Here is a 25,073-nt window from a genome sequence, read left to right as displayed (position 1 = left end):
AAGGCAGTCAACCGTGGATAACAAAGGAAGTTAAGGACTGTATATGATTTAAAAAGGCCTATAAATTTGCCAGAAACAGCAGTAAACCTGAGGATTGGGAGAATTTTAGAATACAGCAAAGGAGGACGAAGAGAGAATAGAATATGAATGTAAACTAGCAAAAGACATAACAACGGACTGTAAAAACTTCTATAGATATGTAAAAAGGAAACATTTGGCTAAGACAAATGTGGGTTAATTACAGGCAGAGTCAAGAGAATTTATAATGGGGAATAGAGAAATGGCAGAGAAGCTAAATGATTATTTTGTGCCTGTCTTCACTGAGGAAGAGACAAGAAATCTCCCAGAATTAGAGTATTGGAGAAATTAATGTGGCTGATTGTTGATAAGTCCCCAGGACCTGATATTCTACATCCCAGTGTGTTGCAGATCGTGGATGCATTGGTGATCATCTTCCAAAATTCTATAGATTCTGGAATGGTTCCTGCAGATTGAAGGTAGCAGATGTCACCCCACTATTTAAGAAGGGATGGAGAGAGAAAACAGGGAACTACAGACCTGTTAGCCTTACATCAATAATAGGGAAAGTGTTAGAAGCTATTCTAAAGGATTTCATAAACATACACTTGGATAATAATGATCTGATTGGGCTTAGTCAACATGGATTTATGAATGAGAAATCATGTTTGATGAACCTGTTGGAGTTTTTTGAGGATGTTGCTAATAGAATTGATAAAGGGGAGTTGGTGGACATGGGATACTTGGATTTTAAGAAGGCTTTTGATAAAGTTCCCCACAGGAGGTTGGTTAGCAAACTTAAAGCACGTGGGATAGGAGGTAATATACTGGCATGGATTAAGGAGTGGATAACAGGCAGAAAACAGAGAGTAGGAATAAATGGGTCATTCTCGCATTGGTAGGCTGTGACTCATGGGGTACCACAGGGATCAGTACTTGGGCCCCAGCTGTTCATAATATATATCAATGGTTTGGATGTGGGGACCAAATGCAGTATTTCCAAGTTCGTGGATGACGCAAAACTAGGTGGGAATGTGTATTGTGAGGAAGGTTTAAAGTGGCTTCAAGAGGATTTGGACAGACTTAGTGAGTGGGCAAGAGTGTGGCAGATGGAATATAATGTGGAAAAATGTGAGGTTATCCATTTTGGTCGGAGGAATAGATGTGCAGAGTATTTCTTAAATAGTAAGAGATTAGAAAGTGTAGATGTACAAAGGGACCTGGGTGTCCTCGTCAGTAAGTCACTGAAAGCTGCAGTCACTGCAGGTGCAGCAAGCAATTAAGAACGCTAATGGTATGTTAGCCTTTATCGCAAGAGGATTTGAGTACAGGAGTAGTGAAGTCTTGCTTCAATTGTATAGAATCTTAGGTAGCGGGGGAGACGGTGTCACTGAGCTAGTAATCCAGAGGCCCAGGCCAATTTCCTGAGGACATGGGTTCATATCCCACCACTGGATCTGATGGAATTTAAATTCAATTAAATACTAAAAAAAAATCTGGAATTGAAAGCTAGTCTCAGCAATAGTGCCATGAAATTATCATTGATTGTTGTAAAAACCCATCTGTTTCACTAATGTCCTTTAGAGGAGGAAATCTGCCTACATGTGACTACAGACCCACAGCAATGTGGTTGACTCTGAAATGCTCTCTGAAATGGCCTAGCAAGCCATGAAGTTGTCAAGGGCAATTAGGGATGGGCAATAAATGCTGCCGTTGCCAGCAACGCCCACATCCCATGAAGGAATAAAAAAATTAGACCGCACCTGGAGTACTGTGTGCAGTTTTGGGCCCCTTACCTAAGGAAGGATATTATTGCCATAGAGGGAGTGCAATGAAGGTTCACCAGACTTGTTCCCAGGATGGCGAGACTATCCTATGAAGAGAGATTGGGGAAACTGGGCTTATATTCTCTAGCGTTTCGAAGAATGAGAAGTGATCTCATTGAAACCTACAGAAGACTTAAAGGGTTAGACAGGGTAGATGCAGGTAAGATGTTTCCCCTGGTTGGAGAGTCTAGAAACGGGGGACACAATTTCAAAATAAGGGGGAAGCCACTTAGGACAGAAATTTTATTTTTACTTTATTTATTTAGAGATACAGCACTGAAACAGGCCCTTCGGCCCACCGAGTCTGTGCCGACCAACAACCACGCATTTATACTAACCCTACAGTAATCCCATATTCCCTATCACCTCCCTATGAGGAGAAATTTCTTTACTCAGAAGGTTCTGAATCTTTGGAATTCTCTAATCAGAGGGCTGTGGAAGCTCCGGCATTGAGTATGTTTAAAGTAGAGATTGACATATTTCTAAATACCAATGACATAAAGGGATGTGGGGATAGTGTGGGGAAAAAGGCATCAAAGTGGATTATCAGCCATAATTGTATTGAATGGCAGAGCAGGCTCGATGGGCTGAATGGCCTACTCCTGCTCCTATGTTCCTATGAAACATACAAAATTCTGAAGGGACTTGACAGGTCAGATACTGAGAGGTTGTTTCCCCGGGCTGGGGAGTCTAGAACATGGGGGCACAGTCTCAGAATAAGGGGCCAATCATTTAGGACTGAGATGAGGAGACATTTCTTCAGTCAAAGGGTTGTGAATCTTTGGAATTACATGAGCCCAGAGGGTTGTGGATGCTCCATCATTGAATATATTTAAGGCTGAGATAGACAGGTTTTTCATCACTAAGGGAATCGAGAGATATGGGGAGTGGGCGGGATAGTGGAGCTGATCCAAGGATCAGCCATGATTGTATTGAATGGGAGAGCAGACTCGAAGGGTCGTATTGTCTACTCCTGCTCCCTTTCCTTATGTTAAGGACACTAGTCATAATACTTAGCAGTGAGCATGTGCCAGAGAGAGCACCTTGTATTTTATCTTAACCCTCACTCATTTGAGCAACGACCCTTTGTTCTGTGTAACTAGAAGTATGAATTGCCCTCAGCACCACCCGCCTAAAAAAAATTTCTAATCTCATAAACAGGAATCTAACTGCATTATTTTGTAACAAGAGCAATTTAAAGGCATGGTCACCTATCTTTCATGATGTTGTATAATCCTAGCTCTGAGCTTCTGCCAACGTGTGCCTACGCTATACTTGACCTGCAACCTCTCAATACTGGAAAAAATGTTCCATTCAATGGCTTTGGCAACCTGATGAGATCTAGCAAATCTAAAAATGCCAACTATTAAATATCACTAATAGTTTTGTTAGACAGCCGATTAGAGAGCCAGCTTATACAATACAACTGCAGCATTTCATGTGAATTAGCAGCCAAGTTTCAATATCTGGTAAAAGCAAAATACTGCAGATGCTGGAAATCTGAAATAAAAACAAAAAATGCTGGAAATACTTAGGTCTGGCAGCATCTGTGGAGAGAGAAGCAGAGTTCACATTTCAGGTCAATGACCTTTCATCAGAACTGTTCTGATGAAAGGTCATTGACCTGAAACGTTATCTCTGCTTCTTTCTCCACAGATGCTGCAGACCTACTGAGTATTTCCAGCAATTTTTGTTTTTATTTCAATATCTGGTCCTGTATAAGCAATGAGGAGTTATCCACATTGACACCATTTCAGCTAGAAAGTGCCAGTGAGTGTGTGTATCGAGCTAGTGTTACGGCCATGTGGTGAGGGGTTTGGGTGGTTCTCACTGTTCAACTCCCACCTGACCACAGCAAGTGTTTTTTGTTATTAAAACAAACAAAGAGCAAAGAAAATTACAGCACAGGAACAGGCCCTTCTGCCCTCCAAGCCTGCGCCGATCCAGATCCTCTATCTAAACATTAGGGTTTAACCCCTTTGTGTTTTATTTGTCAAATAAACAGACAGCAACCGGTTTTCTTATAGGTTTATCAATCAATATGCCTTAACCCTAAATTGGCGCAACCGCATCCACTCACGCATTTGCTTGCGCGCGAATGTACGCACACACACACACACACACGCACAAGACAGATAGAGAGGTAAAGGGGTAAGTGTGTTTACGTGGGGGTTAGGTTTCTGGGATCACAGTAAACCTGTTGAATTCTCTTGGAAGTCAAGTTCTTGTTGGCTGCAGTCCTCAGGTGCTTTTAGGTTTCTCTCTTGGTTGAAAGCTCAGTTGAAGACAATGGATCACTGCTGTATAAGTGTAGATGTTGAATTCTACAGCAGGGCATGCCCCTTCTGGGTTGCTGGAATTCTCCAGCCCCTTAGCTGGAAAAGCTTCTCGGATGCTTTTTTCTGGGTCTCTCTTTCTCTCGCGAAGGCTGCCTTTTAAGGTAAAATGTGTTATATCTGGCCTCTGCTGGCAGACAAGTATTTTCTTCTCTGTCGTGACCAATAATGGCCTAGGATTTGGCTACCTCACACCTTCTTTGTGTCAAAAAAGTGTCTCTTGATGGGTTCAGGATGAGAATAATCCAGTTATGATGTTTCCGCTTCACACCTTCTTTGTTTCAGTAGAGCCCATTTAATTCAGGAATATTTCAGGATGAGAACAATTGATATCTCTTAGATTTGAAGGTATTACTCTGTCCCCGTCAGACAGTTTAAATATACAAAGGCTGCCATTTTGGAGTACATTGTTCACTTTTTAAAAGAAAGGTCCATTTTTTAAAAAGAAAACATAAATTTTTATAACTCTTCAGTTTTAGTCCAGAATTTTTCATCGTCACACTTCTTGTATGCGTGACACTAGTAATTTAACTCCAACTATAAACCCAGGGGGCTTGCATTTAGTTTGGGTTATCCTGACATGGAACAGAGCATGGCTACCCGACCCGAACCCAACGGGCCCTGACGACTTGTCATGTTCGGGTTGGGTCGGGTCGCTCTTCCGGGTCCGGCATTCGGGGTTGGGTCGGGCCGGTCGGACACACTCTATCACCACCTCCGGTAAGTGGCTCCAATGTTAATGTACTTTTTGGACTAGAAAATTTGCTCAGTTACAGTTTTATTAAGCTTGTGCAGTTAAGTAACAAAGTGAAAAACCGAGGCTGGGTTAACTGATGGTCGGGTCGGGCGCGGGAAAAAATTAAAGGTCTCAGGCCGGGTCGGGCTCAGGTCAGATGTCGTTCTGTCGGGCTCGGGTCGGGTTTCATTTGCAGACCCGAGCCAGCCTTTAACTTGCACAGTTGTAAGTAAAGTCTAAACTGGCATTAAGACTGTAAATTTGCTTATTATTTTCCAGTAATTTTGGCCTGTTTTGTGCTTTTTGTTCCGTTCTTATTAATGCATTTCATTTTAATTAAAACTCCAAGTGCAAGCACCATAAAGAATGGAGATAGAGGATATTAAAGTGATACATGGTATTCCACTTTCATTGAGCAACAGCTCCCAAGAATTCATCAACTAACCAGTCAGCAGCATCAGTGAGAGAGAAACTGTCTTTGTCAGGGTTGCTTTCTGACAGTCAAACACAGCCACGTGACACTGAGCACCACCCCCTAATATGCTAGCTGAGAAATAGTGGATAGCATGACAATGTATCATGTTGTGATGCTTTGCGACAGCCTAGGTAATTTAAAAATGGAGCCATATCTTAAAAATGTGTCTCACTTTCTCAAATAAAAGACACAAATCTTTCAGTTGCTATCTATTCCATTATTCTGCAAAATGATTAGGAGCCAGTAGCAAAAAGGATAGGCAGAAATAAGTCATACTGAAAACATGCTGTGCAAAGGATATGGTGGCCAGAAAGCCTTTGTGAAGCAATGTTCTCATCATAGATTTTCAAAGTGGGGTCCCCAATCTGCGAGGTTATCAACTTTCTGCCTATCCATCATCAGGTTTATTGATCTGCTGGTACATTATTTATGTTGCTGTACTTTGGGCGGCACAGTGGCACAGTGGTTAGCACCGCAGCCTCACAGCTCCAGCAACCCGGGTTCAATTCTGGGTACTGCCTGTGTGGAGTTTGCAAGTTATCCCTGTGTTTGCGTGGGTTTCCTCCGGGTGCTCCGGTTTCCTCCCGCATGCCAAAGACTTGCAGGTTGATAGGTTAATTGGCCATTATAAATTGCCCCTAGTATAGGTAGGTGGTAGGGAAATATAGGGACAGGTGGGGATGTGGTAGGAATATGGAATTAGTGTAGGATTAGTATAAATGGGTGGTTGATGGTCGGCACAGACTCGGTGGACCGAAGGGCCTGTTTCAGTGCTGTATCTCTAAAACTAAAAACTAATAATAAGTCTTTTATGCAGTTTGTTTTTTATCTGACATTGTCTTTTGGAAGTAGGACAAGGGATACCCAGGAGTGTTTAAATATTTGCAGAGGATTCTCCTACTATGTGCATAAGTGAGGAGGCGGCGGTGTAGTGGTAATGTCAGTGAACCAGTAATCCAGAGGCCCAGGCTAATGCCCTGGGGACAGGGGTTCATATCCCACAGCGGCAGCTGGTGGAATTTTAAATTGAATTAATTAAAGCTTGTCTCAGTAATGGTGCCATGAAACTATCATTGATTGTCATAAAAAAACTATCTGGTTCACTAATGTCCTTCAGGGAAGGAAATCCGCCGTCCTGACCCAGTCTGGTTGACATGTGACTCCAGACCCACAGAAATGTAGTTGACTCTTAACTGCCCTCTGAAATGGCCAAGCAAGCCACTCAATTGTCAAGGGCAATTAGGATGGGCAACAAATGCTGGCCTTGCCAGTGATGCCCACATCCCATGAAAAGAATTTTTAAAAACTGACAATCCCTTATTTAGATGATGTCACTTAAACTCTGTAACCCGTGTCTGGATTTGAGATGAGATTGTCACCTTGAAGCGACCCTCTTGTATTCATTTTTAAATCATTTTTATTTCTATAATAAAATCAGGGCCCATTTTGTTCATGAAAGATGTTGGCCATACATTTGTATGCTCCACGCAGTTAATGTGTAATGATGTCCATACTACAGGATTAATGATCGGGCTATAATCACTTATCGAGGTGTAAGTCATGATTGTTTCTTGGAGATTAACAGTAACATAAGCACTATGATTTGGCTACTCACCGGCATATCTCTCACTCCTGCAGTGCCCTCAAGCCAGATGACCAGCCCTTGTTCAATAAGGAGTGTAGGAGAGCATGCCAGGAGCAGCACTAGGTGCACTTGATAATGAGTTGCCAGCTTGGTGAAGTTACAAAACAGGTCTACGTGCATGCTAAACAGCAGAAGCACCATGTTATATAAACAAAGCTAAAGTGATCCCATAACCAATGACTCAAGTCAAAGTTCTGCAATCCTGTCATGAATGGTGGTGGACAATTATGTAACTAATGGAAGGAGGAAACTCTATGAGTATTCCCATCCTCAACGATGGCAGAGTTGAGCACATGAATGCATAAGAACAGGCTGAAGCATTCGCATCCATTTTCAGCCAGAAGTGCTCAGTGGATGATCTGTCACAGTCTCCTGTCCCCATAACCACAGATGCCATCTACAGCCAATTCATTTCACGCCACATGACATGAGGAAGGTGCTGAGTGCATGGGACATGACAAAGATTACAGGCCTTGCCAATATCTCCGTAGCAGTGCTGAAGACCTGTACTCCAAAACTAGCCACCCTCTGGGCCAAAATGTTCCAGTACAACTACAATACTGCCTTCTACCGACAATGTGGAAAATTGCCCAGGTATGTGCAGTCCACAAAAAGCAGGACAAATTCAGCCCAGCCAATACCACCCTATCAGCCTACAGTCAATCATCAGCAAAGTGATGGAAGGTGTTCAATAGTGCTGTCGAAGCCACTTACTCACTGCTTACTGATGCTCAATTTGGATTTCGCCAGGACCATTTAGCTCCAGACCTTATTTCAGCCTCAGTCCAAACATGGGCACAACCTAGATTCCAGAGTGAGGTGTAGATGACTGCCCTTAACAGCAAGGGATCATTCAACAAAGTGTAGCACCAAGGAGCATCAGTGGGAATCAGATGAAAAACTCTCCAGTGGCAGAAGCCATACCTAGTACAAAGGAAGATGTTTGTGCTTGTTGGAGGTCATCTATCTTAGCCTCAGGATATCGCTGCAGTAGTTCCTTAGGCCAGTGTCCCAGATCCAATCATTTTCAGCTGCTTCATCAATGACCTGCCCTCCATCGTAAGGTCAGAAACATAACATCCGTGGCAAATCAGTCCGCTTGTTCGGCACTTCATCCACTAGTCTAAACATTCACCCACCCCAGCATTAGCTGCAATGTGTACTATCTACAAGATGCACTATAGCATCTCGCCAAGGTTTCTTCGGCAGCAGCTTCTAAACCTGTGACCTCCACCAGCGAAAAGGACAAGGGCGGCAAGTGCATGGGAACATCATCACCTCCATGTTTCCCTACAAGTCACGCACCATCCTGACTTGGACATGGGTGGCTGATCCTTCATCGTCACTAGATCATAACCCTGGAAGCAGCTTCACCACACAGATGGTTCAAGAAGAAGGCCAACCTTCACATTTTCAAGGGCAACAAGGGATGAGTAATAAATGCCAGCCTCACCAGTGTTGCCTATATCTCAAGAGTGAACATTATTCCATTAATTATTTTATGGGTTCCCACTACTTCACATCAACTGTTCTAGATGAGAATAAGAGTTTCTGAAGTGCAGAGAATAGTTGTACCATTTAATTCACCTATAAATCCTTTCTTGTCACCATCTTACATACTCTAAGACCATGAGACACTCTTTGCACCCTTATAACAGTTTTACAATATTGTTGGTTAAAACATTTCAGATGCTGCCAAGGAGATATGAAAAACTGATTTCAGGCACTGGCTCTGAGCAGTTAATGCTTATGTCAGAAGGTTGCTGTGGAAACATGGCGCATTCTGCCAGAGATTGTGCATTCCAGCTTGCTTTCAGCCCGATTGGAAGTGGTTTCTAATAGTGTACAGATGCACTCGTGATTGATCAGAAATGCTTTGACACTTGATTTATAAAAACTTTCATCATTCTGTTTCATCACCAAGGATAAATAAACCTTAACTTCTGTTATAAAAATAAATGAAATACATTGTCTTATGGGGAAGGGTAAATTCACATATTTGTGTTTAATTTAGGTTTTAGGAACTGCTTTTGTGTTCAATGTTACCTTATGCCAGAGTGATATGGTGTTGTTGAAACCCTGAACTATAAGGAAGCATGCAGGGAAATACAAAATATTCCAGTCACTGTTCAGTTTTATCGATTGGAATCCCAGTTAAAGTTATTAGTATTGCTATTACTCTACTCTTCAGTGCAGTGACTATGTGTACAGACATAAACATGATTTGGGCATATTCTCCCTTGGTGTGGTTAGAATGAATGCTCCAGCGTGCTTTTACGGTGGAATAGCCAATGCAGATGATTGCAGACTAGACAGGATATAATGATCCTATAACATCCTTAAAGCAACAGTAATAATCTATTGGATATTCAACCTGTACATTATACTGCCTTAATATACAATGCCATTTGTTTGTTGGGATCACACCCATTTTAACTACCTCAATATTAACTGGAAATTGAGGGAGCAGAATTCTTGAGGTGCATTCAGGAGAACCTTTTGCCCAATATGTAGCAAGTCCAACAAGAGGGGCCACAGTTTTAGACTTAGTTTTAGGAAATGAAGATGGGTAGGTGGAAGGAGTGGCAGTGGGAGAGCATTTTGGTGATAGTGATCATACTTCAGTCAGTTCTAGCTTAATTATGGAAAAGGACAAGGGTAGAACAGGAGTTAAAGTTCTCAATTGGGGCAAGGCCAATTTTACTAAGCTGAGGAGTGATTTAGCGAAAGTGCTAAGTGGAAACAGCTACTTGAAGGTAAATCAGTGTCAGGGTATTGGGAGGCATTCATAGGAGAGATTCAAGGGGTTCAGAGTAAACATGTTCTCACAAAGGAAAAGGGTGGGACAGCCAAATCGAGAGCCCCATGGATGTCAAGGAGCTTTCAGGGTAAGATAAGGCAGAAAAGGAAAGCTTAAGTCCGACACTGAGAACTCAATACTACAGAAAGCCAAGAGTATAGAAAGTGGAGGGGTGAAATCAAAAAGGAAATTAGGAAAGCAAAGAGAGGGCATGAAAAAATATTGACAACCAAAATCAAGGTGAGCTCAAAGATGTTTTATCAATACATGACAAAGGAAAGACCAAAAAGGTAACCTCTGTGTAGGGGCGGAAGATGTTGGTATGGTTTTTAATGAATACTTTGTGTCTGTCTTCACAAAAGAGGGGGATGATGCAGATATTGTAGTCAAGGAAGAGGGATGTGAAGTATTGGATGTGATAAACATAGGGAGGGTGGAAGTATTAATGGAATTAGCATCCTTGAAAGTGGATAAATCACCAGGGCCGGATGAAATATATCCCAGGCTGTTAAAAGAAGCCAGAGAGGAAATAGCAGAGGGTCTGTCCATCATTTTCCAGTCCTCACTGGATACAGGTGTGGTGCTGGAGGATTGGAGAAACGCTAACTTTGTACCTTTGTTTAAAAAGGGAGCGAGGCATAGACTGAATAATTACAGACCAGTCAGTCGAACCCCAGTGGTGGGCAAATTATTGGAATCAATTCTGAGTGACAGGATAAACTGTCACTTAGAAGGGCACAGATTAATCAAGGATAGTCAGCATGGATTTGTTAAGGGAAGATCTTGTCTGACCAACTTGATTGAATTTTTTGAAGAAGTAACAAGGAAGATTGATGAGGGTAGTGCTCTTGATGTGGTCTAAATAGCAAGACTTTTGACAAGATCCCACATAGCAGACTGGTTAAAAAAATAAAAGCCCACGGGATCCAAGGAAATGTAGCAAGGTGGATACAGAATTGGCTCAGTGGCAGGAAACAAAGGTTAATTGTTGACGGGTGATTTTACGAGTGGAAGGTTGTTTCCAGTGGTGTTCTGCAGGGCTCAGTACTAGTTCCCCTGCTTTTTGTGGTATATATTAACGATTTGGACATACATGTAGGTGGCATGATGAAGAAGCTTGCAGACGACACAAAAATTGGCCATGTGGTTGATAGCGAGGAGGATAGCTGTAGACTGCAGGAAGATATCGACGGATAGGTCAGGTGGGCAGAAAAGTGGAATTCAACCGGAGAAGTGTGAGCTGATGCATTTACGGAGGTCAACCAAGGCAAAGGAATATACCATTAATGGGAGAATACTGAGAGGTGTAGAGGAAGTGAGGAATCTTGGAGTGAATGTCCACAGATCCCTGAAGGTAGCAGGATAGGTCAATAAGATTGTTAAGAAGGCATATGGAATCCTTTCCTTTGTTAGCCGAGGTATGGAATATAAGAGCAGGGAGGTTATGCTGGAACTGTATAACTCATTGGTTAGGCCACAACTTGAGTACTGTGTGCAGTTCTGGTCACCTCATTACAGAAAGGATGTAATTGCACTGGAGAGAGTACAGACAACATTTACGAGGATGTTGCTGGGACTGGAAAAATGAAGCTAGTAGTAAAGATTTGATAGGCTGGGGTTGTTCTCCTTGGAACAGAGAAGGCTGAGGGGAGATTTGATTCAAATGTACAACATTTTGAGGGTCCTGGATAGAGTGGAGGTGAAGGGCCTATTTACCTTAGCAGAGAGGTCAGTGACTAGGGGGCTTAGATTTAAATTGATTGGTAGAAAGATTAGAGGGGAGATGAGGAAAATCTTTTCACCCAGAGGGTGGTGGAGGTCTGGAACTCACTTCCTGAAAGGGTAGTTGAGGCAGAAACCTTCAACTCATTTAAAAGGTGTCTGGATATGCACCTCAAGTGCCCTAACCTGCAGGGCTACGGACCAAATGCTGGAAGGTGGGATTAGGCTGGGTGGCTCATTTTTCGGCTGGCGCAGACACGGCAGATGGGCCAAATGGTCTCTTTCTGTGCTGTAAATTTTCTATGATCAATAACTAATTAGTGTCCACTGTCTTGGAAAGTGTTGACTTCAAATGTGACTGACAACTGTGTGACTTTTACAGGTTAAACATGGGAAAGAATGATGTTCTCACTTTCTACGATGGGGATGATCTAACAGCAAGAATATTGGGCCAGTATTCAGGGACCCACCATCCGTTCAAGCTGTACACGACCGTGGCAGATGTCACCATCCAGTTCCAATCTGATCCGGCAAGCAATGTGTTTGGATATCAACAGGGATTTGTCATTCATTTCTATGGTGAGCCAAAAGATTTTGTTTGTCCAGTTAAACTCAACAATTTCTAACTTTGACTGAAAACAAGAAGGTCCTGCATACAAACTGCACCCGGGATTTTCACAGCTTTGTTTGTGGAATATGCCTTATATAACTGATCTAAAAAAATCTAGTATACAAGTTGCAATGGTTTATGAGTCAGTCCTTCTCCTCAGATCTCTAAATAAATGACAACCAATAATTAGGCTGCAGTATGTATTTGCCACAAATAATTACTATTATTGCAATGTTCATTGCTTGAGATCCAATGTCATTCATCTCTATCCTCCTGCCACACATTTTGTTCAGAAACTTTATTCCACCCTTGCAAATGGTTAGTGAAACACAGATAATTGCTGAACAATTGTTCTGAAGTTATGAGAGTGGGATAGTCTGAGCTATGGATGTCCCGGCGGACGACATCAATCACAATAATTGGCCTTTCTGCCGGTTGGAGGCAATGCATGAATTTTGTAGAAAGTGGACTCCCTAAGACAAGCCCAGTGAAATTGATTAAGAGAAGCTTGAGGTCAAGTATTAGTCTACACTGGATTTCATGTCCATTTTCCAAGAATCTGGTATCATGATTACTAAGCAGCTTCCTAAATTAGCTGCCGTGTCCTCTGTAATTCTCACATCACTATTCGCCATCGTTTGACTTATCAGTTCCTCCAGTTTTGTCCCATCTGTTGTATTCAGACATTGTACCTCATATCATTGGTAGAAAGTTTCCATAACCTTTAAAGGTCAGTCCAACAATTTATTACTGTGGCACTAATTGCTTTTGTTGTTTCATTAAGCATAGCCAATTTAAGAATTGTTCTAGCAAACAGATTTGACAGATAATTACAAAAATCTCAGCTGAGTGTGCCAATCAAAATTATTAAAATTGCAGAAACAGTGATCTAAAGAGACCTGCTTTAATATTCTGAATGATTGATGGTACTGTTTTATAACTGAAAAAGTTGCTTTGATTCCATCTTACAAGGTGATTTTGGCTGAAAGTTTCCAAGTAAAATTAATCAGAATTCTTAGATTTTCAGTGTCATTAGCAACAGTGGATTGTATCCCCTTTGATTTCCATGTGATAGAAATAGCGAGGGGTATTCTCTGGACTAGTTGTGTTCTCCTCATCCACCTACCAAAAAGGTAATATATTTACATATATTAGTTGATCCAGCATCGCCGATTAATCTTTACTCCCATCAAAAGCAGTTGCAAGTTTAACTGTAATATTTCACAATACATTCTGCTTTCAGGCAAACATCAAGCTTTGCTGTCCTTTGATTGAGGATATGCTGGTCTAATAGTCCATGCCTGCAAGCAGCAAGACCTGGACAACATTCAGGCTTGGACTGATAAGTGGCAAGTAACATTCACGCGACACAAGTGCTAGGCAACGACCATCTCCAACAAGAGAGAATCTAACAACCTCCCCTTGACAATCAACAGTATTACCATCACTGAATCCCCCACCATCAATATCTCAGTGGTCACCAGCTCCATAAATACTATGGCTACAAGAGCAAATCAGAGGCTGGGTATTCTGTGGTGATTAACTCACTCCTGACTCCCCAAATCCTATCCACCGTCTACAAGGCACAAGTCAGGAGTGTGATAGAAGACTCTCCACTTGACTGGATGAGTGTAGCTCCAACAATATTCAAGAAGTTCGACACCATTGTCACAGCCGAGGCGGGAAGAGTGCTCTGTCTTTCTCTAGTTCAACTTCTCCACAGGTCACAACGTATATTTAAATGTTTACCCAGTTACTGATATGGCCAATTATATACTCTTTTTAATTCAGAATAAAATTCACCAATCAGGTTTCTTTAATAAACAACAAAATTATTAATTTATTCTAAAACTAGACTTATCCAGTAAAGATGTAAAGCATTAACACACAGAGTGAAATATGAAAGTTTCTTGCTACCTTAGCCCAACACACACACACACACACACACACACACACACACACACACACACACACACACACACACACACACACACACACACACACACCAGTTAAAGAAAAAAAAAGTTTTCTCTGCAGAGATCTTTTACAAAAAAGAATACTTTGGCCAAATACTTGTTAATTCTTGAAGGAAAAGAAGATATGGAATGATTTCAGTTGTCCCTTTATTCTGGCATCCCAGGATCTTTCTGGAGCAGTTCTTTTCAGGCAGCGTTGAGGATTAATCTGACAAGCTTTCCAGGAGAAATGCAGCGTCAGGGGTTTCTGCTATCACACACTGGATTTTCAGGGTTCTCAGAGAGGTGGAGAAAAGATGAGCTTGGTGTTTCTCTCAGCAGGCTACAATCCCAACAGACTTTAAACAATATCCAAACTGAAACCAACTCTTGAGCACCATAAATCTTGATATGTCACTTCTCTGTAAACAGCTCCCATAGTCACTTAGCTGATGTGAGGTCCAGCAGGTGTTTTTAAATAAAGTCCTTCCAGTGACGTGTTTAAAAAAATACGTCCAGCATCTCTGGATCCATTTCCACAATTTTGAAATATGAGTCCTCACAAAAATATTAAAAAATGGAAGTACTTTCATAACACCATCCAGGACAAAGCAGCCTTCTTGAATGGCACCCCATCCACCTCCTTAAAGACTCACTCCCTCCTATCTGTACTGAACAAGGGCAGCAGTCACATGGGAACACCACCACCTCCAAGTCACACACATTCTGACTTGGAAATATATAACCGTTCCTTCATCATCACTGGGTCAAAATCCTGGAATTCCTACCTAACAGTACTGTGGGTGTACCTACACCACACAGACTGCAGCAGTTCTAGAAGGAGGCTCACCACCACCTTCTCAAGAGCCATTAGGGATGGGCAACAAACGTTGACGTTGCCAGTGTTGCTCACATCCCCTGAACAGATTTTTTTTTAAATTTCTGGCAAAATGAGGAGCTGCTTTGTTTGAAGGCAGGGTGATGACATCAAGCATTGGGAATACAATGTGAGGGAAAATGGAGCTGTCGGGCCAAGGGCTGCTACCTATTGTCCCCCAAACCAGTGAGTTACCGATCTGAGCCACTGATGATTTTGAACGGGGCTGCAGCCACTGAAATCCTAAGATTGTCTAGAGGGGAGACTAGAACATAGACACTTCAGAAAATGTTGGGCAGAATTTTTGATTCCTGTCGGAGGTGGGACCCGAAACAGGAGGGCAGAAAATTGGCATTGGACAACAGCGTGCTGGTTTGCAAGCATGTTCCTGCCTCCAGTCCATTTTGGTAGCGGCAGGTTGTGGGAGGGGAGGGTGGGGTGTTGGCTACACGCCCGCAAGTGGCGGGTAACCTATTAAGGCTATTAAAGGGCCAATCTATGCCAATGTTCTGAGGTGGACTGGAATTTTCCAGTCAGCCGATGGGCCCCCTGCAGCAGCCAAAGCTTGGCCAATGTACGGAGGTGGGCTTTCAGCAGCAGAAGGGACGGGGCTCAGCGATCCAGCACTGTTTGAAACCCACCCCCACCCCACAGCAGACATAGCGAGATGGAAACAGCCGTGGTCGCAGGCTGCTCCGTGAAGGGGCTACCCTCCACAGTAGAGGTCTGGCAGGTGTAGCCAGTTTTAATCTAATCTTTTCCAAAAGTCTTCAGAGGGCAGTTCCTTCTTGAGGTGCTCTCTCTCACCTACATACATCAGCAGCTCCCACCTCTGACAGTGGGACTGCCGATCTGAGTGCTGGTCGGCCTCCTATTGGCCTTCCAGCCTTGGGAACCCGACTGCCATCCTTAATTGGATGGTGAGTGCACTCCCTGCCCATTAATTGGCCAGCTCGTGAAAAATCACGCTGGGAGTCAGGTGTCAACGCTCTGCGAGATCGGGACCCAGAAATGCGCCCAATGCCGGGTTCCCAACCCCCAGAACTAAAATCCATCCCATTGTGTTTTTTCTTGCATTTGATGTATTTTATTTGATGCATTTTATTTTGGTGCATTTTATAAGCAGATCTTATGTATAATGTGAATGTTTAATGATGTGTATATTACCTCACTAGATCTGGTCGGCAGTGATAATAAAAAGAGTACAGTGGTTAACTGCGTTCTTGATTATCCACAAGAACCTTTGTGTTCATCAGGACTGCTGGTTATTTTTTAATGAGTCACCTCTCTTTAATCTGCGCCAGTAGATGTAACAAGCTAATGTTACTTCTACTGGCGCAGATTAACCCTTTTGAGTACTGCATGTCTTTTGGAACTTATATGTTTGTTAACTGCCAGCAATGGCTCTTCTTTACACGCCTGACTCACTAATACATGTTTAAAACAGGCAGGTTTTCCATTCAATTTAAAATTGACAGCTCTGCTGAAATCAGCGGTGCGTGAGTTGTTGTAGGGATTGATGGGTGTGCATGCACACTGCCTAAAGAAAAAAAGACAGAATTTGCATTTATATAACACCTTTCATGTCTGAGGAAGTCCCAAAGCACTTCACAGTCACTGAAGTACTTTTGAACTGTCACCGCTGTTGTAATGGAGGCAAACACAGCAGTTAATTTGCAGACAAAGAGCAGTGAGATAAATGACCAGATAATCTGGGTTAGTGTCATTGGTTGAGGGAGAAATATGGGCCAGAGTACCAATAAAAGTTCCCTGCTCTTCTTTAAACTGTGTCATAGTATCTTTTATGTTCAATTGAGCAAGCAGACGAGGTCTTGGTTTAAGGGCTTATCCAAAAGATGGTACTACTAACAATGCAGTACTCCCTCAGCGTTACACTGAAGTGCCAACCTGGATATAGTGCTCACCATTCTTAGTAAGAGATAGTACACTCAGTATTAGAGCAAATATCTGCACCCCTTCCCAAAGGAAATCACATTCCTCCCAAAACTAGACTTCATTTTCAGCAGTACAGAAACAAACCAAAATGAAATAGCACAGGTAATACAAATTAGGGCCTTTATTGCTAAAATTTGGTGGAAATGTGTTTCTACAATCAAAATCATCAATTTGTCCTGGCTGTAGAGAAATGGTGGCAAAATCTTTCAGTTATAAACCTACTGGTTTAGTCTCAAGGTGACTTTTAAATGATGAATCTTCACATGGAAAATATTAGGTTGTGTCTGTCTCACAAAATTCAATAACTCAAATGAAGGTATTAGAGGATGAAAATAAAATATTATTTCAGCCAAATTCCAATACAAAGTGTAATTAGATTCTATGCTATGGAGTCTCTTGTCAGTGACAGGAATGGATTTTATCGTTCCTCTTTGGAAAACCACTGACAATGCAACAATACATAGCACAAGTGTTTGGAATATAGCAAAAACAAAATGTGAAGATCTTAATGTTCTCCCTATTCTTATTCATTCTGCCTTGCAGTTCTGAGTCTGTTTGGCAAAACAGCATTAAGTGTAAAATTCTAAATGTAAATAAAATACGTTAGATCAGTTAATTTAGCAGTTACAGTATATTCTCCCATATACTGCAACCCCTATAGTTACTGCCTGGAATCTCCTGATAACCTATGATGCATGTGTATGATATGAGGCAGTGTTGCAACCGTGCATGCACAATAAAAAAAATACAGGCTTTTAATGTTGAATTCTTTCAAATAATGTAACGACTAAACTTTTCTGGTAAATTAAAATCCTTCAAGGTCGGAATTGGACTCCGAATATTCAACAGAGTTTATAATGTCATTGCGATGATAGCCACCATTTTCTGTGCCACTATGATCATCTGTTCTGGTGGTGTCCGCTTTGTACTTGGTAATTGGAGTAATGCATAGCTTCAAAAATACTTAATTGATTGTTCTTTTCTTCTCACCTTCCTTTCTTATATTACTAATGCTTAGCTAGGGTACCGGTAGCTGAATCCAAGTAATTCCAATCTATCTTGAATAGTTTCCTCAGGCAAATGACAATGTATTATGTCACACACAAATCTATTCACTCTTTTACCAGGTTCTTCACTCGGTTGAGCATTCAAATTACATCCCATATTAACACAGAGCACAAGGCAAAAATAAAGACTTTCATTTCTATCGTGTCTTTCATGGCATCCCAAAGCATTTTACAGCCATTGAAGTTCATTTGAAGTGGTGTAATGTGGGAAACATGGCATCCAATTTACGCACAGTATTGTCCCACGAACAGTAATGTGATATTGACCAGATGATTTGTTTCAATGATGATTGAAGGCAAAATTGGCTTGGACACCTGGGAGAATGCCCATTCTCTTCTTCCAAATAGTACAATGAGATCTTTTACTTTCACCTGAGAGGGCAGACAGGGCCTTCGGTTTAACGTCTCATGTAAAAGACGGTACTTCTGACAGTGCACACTCATTCGGCACTGCACTGAGTGTCAGCATATATCATGCGCTCAAACTTGTGGAGTGAATCTTGGACCCACAACCTTCTGACTCCGAGGAGAGAGTGCTACCAACTGAGCCAATGCTCCCATTCATTAGTACGCACCTTCTGCAACTTGACTTTCCTAGCATCTTTGTCCTTCCAGCTTCTCTTATGTCTTCAAAGTGATTATTCCAAATGAAACCTTAGCATTCACTATCAATGTGTTACCTTTAAAAATGATCTGCATGAGCTTCAAGCCATCTGCAATGCACTTCAGCATGAGCATGAAGTGCATCTTTTCATGTCCCATTGCTTTTCCCAGGACATTGTTGGCACTAGTCAAACATACGGTTACATGGGAGATGAAAATTGATCGAAGTTTCGCCCATATTTCCAATCTGAGACAGTTGCTATTGAGCTTTTTTGTGACATATTAAGTGGAAATTGTCCACTTTCACTCCAGGCCTTTCTACATCTGATTACTTTAGTGCATTGTTCGAGCAACAATAAGTGTCAGTTCATGTTGTGCACTAGCCAGCAGGCACAATAAAACTGCCACTTACACTTTGCTATCTTTGTCGATTTTAATGTGCTCAGTGTCAGCACACATTCTTCCAGAGTGAATATTGAGGATTATATTAGGGTAGCTGCCTGCTGTGTGAAATTCACTCTTGGGGAACAGGTGGTGCAAACGTCCCACCAAAATCCAGATTATAGTTCACAGCGGCATACTAGTTGCTCCCTCATTTGCTGCTTTGGTTAACAGACTCAATGGGCACTCAAGAAAACATAGAAGAGTGAATTATGCACCAGACTTTCTGATCTCCCTAGCCCTTCTTAGTTGCCCTACAGTGTTTTGATAAACTAGTTACCCATATCTTAGATGTACATATGTATTCTTTCCCATTCTCAATTATTTTGCTGTTCTCTATTTCATACATTTCAATGGCAATCTGGGTATGATGGTTTTTTTAAAAACAACATTTGCATTCAGGAAATGCTGCAGGTGTTTCATGCTTGCATACTCATCTCCTACACTGCTCTTTTGTAGTGTCTGGCTTTAAATATTTACTGAACATGACTCCATTATGTTGCAAAAATAAATACATTTTAAAAGCTTGAAAGGAAATTTAGCTCTCCTGGGTTTCAAGCTCATGCCAGTGAACAACATAAAGGGCAACAGTGCTCACTGTGCAAAATTAAAGGGCAACTGTCTTTTTATTACACTGCCCTTTGATGTCAATTCTTGTGAAATATAGTTTGCTAGAAGTAATTTGCCTGCAATAGTGAAATAATAGTCATCTACATACATTACCGAAGTATATGATCCAGAAAAAGTCAACCACATAAATTGCACATTCATCTTTTGCTAATACAGTACCATTCATTCTACTCGCCCTACATATCAACGGATTAATTATTGCAATGTTAATTGAGCCAGATTGAATTGTAACCATTAGAGCGCCTTAAACAGCTAATTGAGCATAATTAGTCTGCAAGTTAAAATATCTCACAGCTTGTACAACGCACGCATAAATTGCAGGATACATTTAGGAGCCAATTATACACGAGAGGTACTTGAACAATAACAAATTGATGAGGTAGAAACTGCATTAAATATCACACAAGTATGGCCTAAAATCTCTTCAAGTGGTCAAGTAATGTTACAGTGTTAGTATAGAAAAATTTTTTGTGGGGGAAATGAAGATTAGGAACAGTAGTTTTAAAAAAAGGAACACATGGTTAGCCATACAAGGGGGAAAGGGGATGTAGATGTCGAGTCCTAGTTCTTCCGATTGGACATAAACCTGGTGAAAAGCAGGTTTGAACTACAGCTCACAGAAAAGATAAGTCCCAGACCCTAAAGAAATTTATGTGGTTGGGATCATGGGCATAATTTTGTTTGGAATCCCTGCCATCCAAGTGGGACCCTTATTGGGAACAGCCAAAAAAAGCGGTGTGACTAGCTTCAAAGGCCTGCTGCATTGTAGCATAGCCAGTGACTGTGAGCTGCGTCCAAAGTAAAAATAATACTTTTTTCTTCTTAAAAGCCACCTTAGCCCTATGATCTACTGTACAGGCTTTATAAAACCTTTTCATTTTTAAACACCCCTGCAACATCCAGAGCCAGTTGAACTCCAGAGACTTGAGCACATAATCGAGACTGACAATCCAGTGCAGTACTTAGCGAGTGCCATCTTTCAGAGGAGCCATTAAACCAAGGCCCCAAATACTCACATAGGTGGATGTAAAAAATCCCATGGAAATATTTAAAAGAAAAGAATGGGAGTTCTCCCTGGTGTCCTGGACAATATCTGTCCTTTAACCAACATCACTAAAATAGATACTTTGCTGCATGCAAATCGGCTGCTGCATTTCCTACATTGCAACAGAAGCTACAACTCAAAAAGAGAGTACTCGAAGGGACAGTAGCATAGTGATAATGTTACTGGACTAGTAAACTAGAAGCCCGGACTAATCCTCTGCAGATATGATATATGCACGGCAACTAGGGGAATTTAAATTCAATTAATTAATAAAATGCTGGTCTCCATAATAATCATTAAACTACCAGATTGTCATAAAAACCCATCTGGTTCACTAATGTCCTTCAGGGGAGGAATTCTGCCTTTGTTATACAGTCTGGCCTACATGTTACTCCAGATCCACAGCAATGTGGTTGGCTCTTAAATGCCCTCTGAAATGGCCTATGAAGCCACTCAGTTGTATCAAACCACTACAGAAAGATTAATTAAGAATAAAACGGGACAGATCACCCGGCATTGACCTAGGCACTGGAAATGAAAAATGCACACACTCCCCAGTCAACACTGCAAAGTCCTCCTCACCAACATCTGGAGACATGTGCCAAAATTGGGAGAGCCGTCCCACAGACTAGTTGAGCCTGACATAGTCATACTCACCAAATCATACATTATAGCCAATCTCCCAGACACCTCCAATACCATCCCTGAGTATGTCCTGTCCCAGGAACAGGACAGACCCACCTGAGGTAGTGCACACTGCTATACAGTCGGGAGGGAATGGCCCTGGGAGTCCTCAACATTGACTCCAGACCCCATGACGTCTCATGGCATCAGGTCAAACAAAGGCAAGGAAACCTCCTGCTGATTACCACCTGTTGCCCTCCCTCGGCTGATGAATCAGTGCTCTTCCATGTTGAACACCACTCGGAAGAAGCACTGAAGGTAGCAAGAGCACAGAATGTACTCTGGATAGGGGACTTCAGTCTCCGTCACCAAGAGTAGCTCATTAGCATCACTACTGACCGAGCTGGCCGAGACCTGAAGGACATATTTGCCAGACTGGGCCTGTGACAGGTGGTGAGAGAACCAACATGAGGGAAAAACCTGCTTGACCTTGTCCCCACAAATCTAATTGTTGTACGTGTGTCTGCCTATGACAGTATTGTTAGGAATGACCATCACACAGTCCTTGTGGAGACAGTCCTGTCTTCACACTGAGGACACCTTCCATTGTGGTGTGTGGTCCTACCACTGTGCCAAATGGGATACACTCAGAGCAGATCTAGCAGCTCAAAACTGGGCATCCATGAGGCAATGTGGTCTTCCCTACAACATAAGGTCAGAAGTGGGGATGTTTGCTGATGATTGCAGTGTTCAATACCATTCGCAACTCCTCAGATATTGAAGCAGTCCATGCCCACATGCAGCAAAACCTGGGCAAAATTCAGACTCGAGCTGATAAGTGGCAAGTGACATTGCGCCACACAAGTGCCAGGCAATGACAATCTCAAACAAGAGAAAATCTAACCAATACCCCTTGACATTCAACAACTTACCATCTCTGATTCCCCCACCATCAGCATCCTGGGGGTTACCATTGACCAGAAACGTAATTGGACCCCAGCCATATAAATACTGTGGCAACAAGAGCAGATCAGAGGCTGGGAATCCTATGACGAGTATCTCACCTCTTGACTCCCCAATCCCTCTCCACCATCGACAAGACATAAGTCAAGAGTGTGATGGAATACTCTCCACATGCCTGGATGAGTGCAGCTCCAACAACAATCAAGAAGCCTAACACCATCCAAGACAAAGCAGCCCGCTTGATCAGCATCCCATCCACCACCTTAAACATTCACTCCCTTCACAACTGACGCACAGTGGCAGCAGTGTGTACCACCTACAAGATGCACTACAGCAACTCACAAAGGCTCCTTCGACAGCACTTTCCAAATCCACGATCTGCACCACCTAGAAGGACAAAAGCAGCAGATGCATGGGAACACCACCACCGGCAAGTTACCCTCCAAGTCATACACCATCCCGACTTGGAACTATATCACTGTTCCTTCACTGTCGCTGGGTCAAAATCCTGGAAACTCCCTCCTTAACGACACTGTGGGTGTACACGCACCACATGGGCTGTAGCAGTTGAAGAAGGCAGCACATCACCACCTCAAGGGCAATTAGGGATGGCCTTGCCAGCAATGCTCACATCCCAAGAACAAATAAATATATTTTAAAAATTGGCTGTAAAGCATCTTGGGAAGTCTTGAGGTTGCAAAGCTACTATATAAATCCAGGTCTTTCTTTGAACACCAGTATTCCTGGAACCCAGTTTTTCCAATATCGAAATGTTGGGAAGGACATTGTAGATGGATTCCCATGAGTTACATTTAATTATCATACACCCACCACCCATATTATATCCCAATGTAATTTCTGTTATAAAGTGGCATGGGTGAGAAGGGAGCTCATGAGGAATCTCTCAATGCCCTCAGCTCAGATTACACCCTGGAGTCAGTGCTACCTGAGCAGAAATTCTAAGCTTAAGTGTTGAGATCTGATAAATGGAGACACTACAGCTTGGTATTAAAAATGTTAACAGTAACTCATAGGTTGTCCCAAATCACTGATAATTAGACATTGCTAATACTTTCACTTGGTGTATAAAAATAGTGGCATTGCCTAACAAGATTGAAGTCACGAAACAACAAACTTTTTCCAATTAAAGTAAATTCAAGACCCTCACAGTGGAATATGATATTATGGACATGTTGGCCGCTCTGGGTAAGTCAGAAGAAACTTAATTAAATCCACAGTAAAATAAAAGGTGTTAATTTATTTCCATTCTCTTTGAAGCTCTTGTCTGTTATTTTTTGTAATTTAAAATGAGACAGTCGATCAGAATCCAGGGCTGGAATTTTACTTTGGGCGGGAGGCCCCGGCCACCAGCTGAAAAGTCGGTGCCGAGCCCACCGCCGCCAGGCTGGGAGTTTTCGCTCCCCAGGCCCTTAATTGGTCTTGGGCGGAAATTCAACCTCCTTGAGGCAGGTGGTCCCGCCTAATGGAGTTGCCGGCCAATCAACAGGCCAGCAGCTCTTGGTCCCAGCAGCGCTATCAGGAGCAGTCGTCACTACTGGGAACACACCCAGCCATTGGAGGCAAGAGGAAGGACGGTGCCGGATCTCAGGTAAGTTTTTAGGGCCACACCAGGGCCCGGGATTTTATTAGGTTGTTGGGGGGGAGAGGGGGTGTTAGAGAGTTATGTGTTGGGGCGGTTGGGGCTTCGGGGGCAGCCCTCCATGGGACACAGGTGCCCGATCAGGAGGGCCTCCACCTAAGCCCACAAGAAAGCCGCATGGTTTTACCAGGCAGGGTTCTTGGGACCTTTGCTGTCCAGCCACCGAGGATATAATACCCGCGGCAGTGGGAGAAGGCCCTTGAGTGACAGTTGATTGGCTGCCGCAGCACCGTGTAGAATTGCAGCCGGGTGGGAGAGGGTCGGAAACGGCCCCTCCACTCCACCCCCACTCAATGTTATGCCTGCCCCCCCACCGGCCACCAACCCGCTCAATGTGGGGGGCCGTAAAATTCTGTCCCAAGTCTTTGGGTAGTTATCATCAAGGATAGATGTGTTGCATTGAGTCGAGAGCAAAGGTAAACTTCTGGATTATATAAAAATAAAATTGAATTTTGCTTCAACAAAACTTGCAGTGCCTAATCTGTGATGTAGATAAATTGGTTCAATGTTTCATTTCTGGTTCTTGATTACGTTACTTTAATTACCTATGAGAAATGTGGTACAATGAGCCAGACTTTAAAATAAAATAACGAGGCTAATAGTACTTACCATTATTTATGTGCAAATCAGACAGCAAATTCAGGCAAGTACAGATGTGCTGTTAAATGTGAAAATCTGGAATTTGCTGTCCGTTATCCGCTGCTCCTCCATAAACTGCTAAAAATGGCATTTCGTGGTCAGGCTCCTGTATTGAATGGTGTGAAGTTCCTATCCTGACGTCATAGACATGCGTCTGGATATCACCAGCCCTTTGGCAACAGGCTGGGAGGTGGGACGGCCTGTAAAATGGTGGGTGGAGTGTGGCGTGCCCATTGTCTTCAATCTGCTGTGCCACCTTGCCAGTGGCAAAGAAGGTGCTCGGCGGCCTCCTACCCAGAGCCCGATTGAGCCTCTTCAATCTGATTGGTTAAGGAGAAAGACGGTTGCTTTGCTGGTTCACACAGATCCCAGATGCCCTGTAGAGGGCGTCACACTGTTTTGATGTTCCACTTGCAGCAACTTGCATGCAAAAGGTTACAGCCTT

At 42.6% G+C, this 25,073-nt stretch overlaps 1 protein-coding gene across 1 annotated transcript in view; it reads left to right on the top strand.

Moving 5' to 3' along the window:
• Positions 1-25,073, top strand: part of sez6b (seizure related 6 homolog b) — a 487,030-nt gene that overhangs the window by 414,145 nt on the left and 47,812 nt on the right. Inside the window, exon 9 of the mRNA XM_068009887.1 lies at positions 11,941-12,137. Coding sequence (XP_067865988.1) covers positions 11,941-12,137 — 197 coding nt within the window. The remainder of the gene's footprint in view (positions 1-11,940; positions 12,138-25,073) is intronic.

Source organism: Heterodontus francisci, chromosome 30 (genome assembly GCF_036365525.1).
Source record: "Heterodontus francisci isolate sHetFra1 chromosome 30, sHetFra1.hap1, whole genome shotgun sequence".
In the NCBI taxonomy this organism is placed as follows: Eukaryota; Metazoa; Chordata; class Chondrichthyes; order Heterodontiformes; family Heterodontidae; genus Heterodontus; species Heterodontus francisci.
The sequence above is the reverse complement of the archived record's forward strand: the minus strand, read 5'-3'. Positions and strand labels throughout refer to the sequence as shown.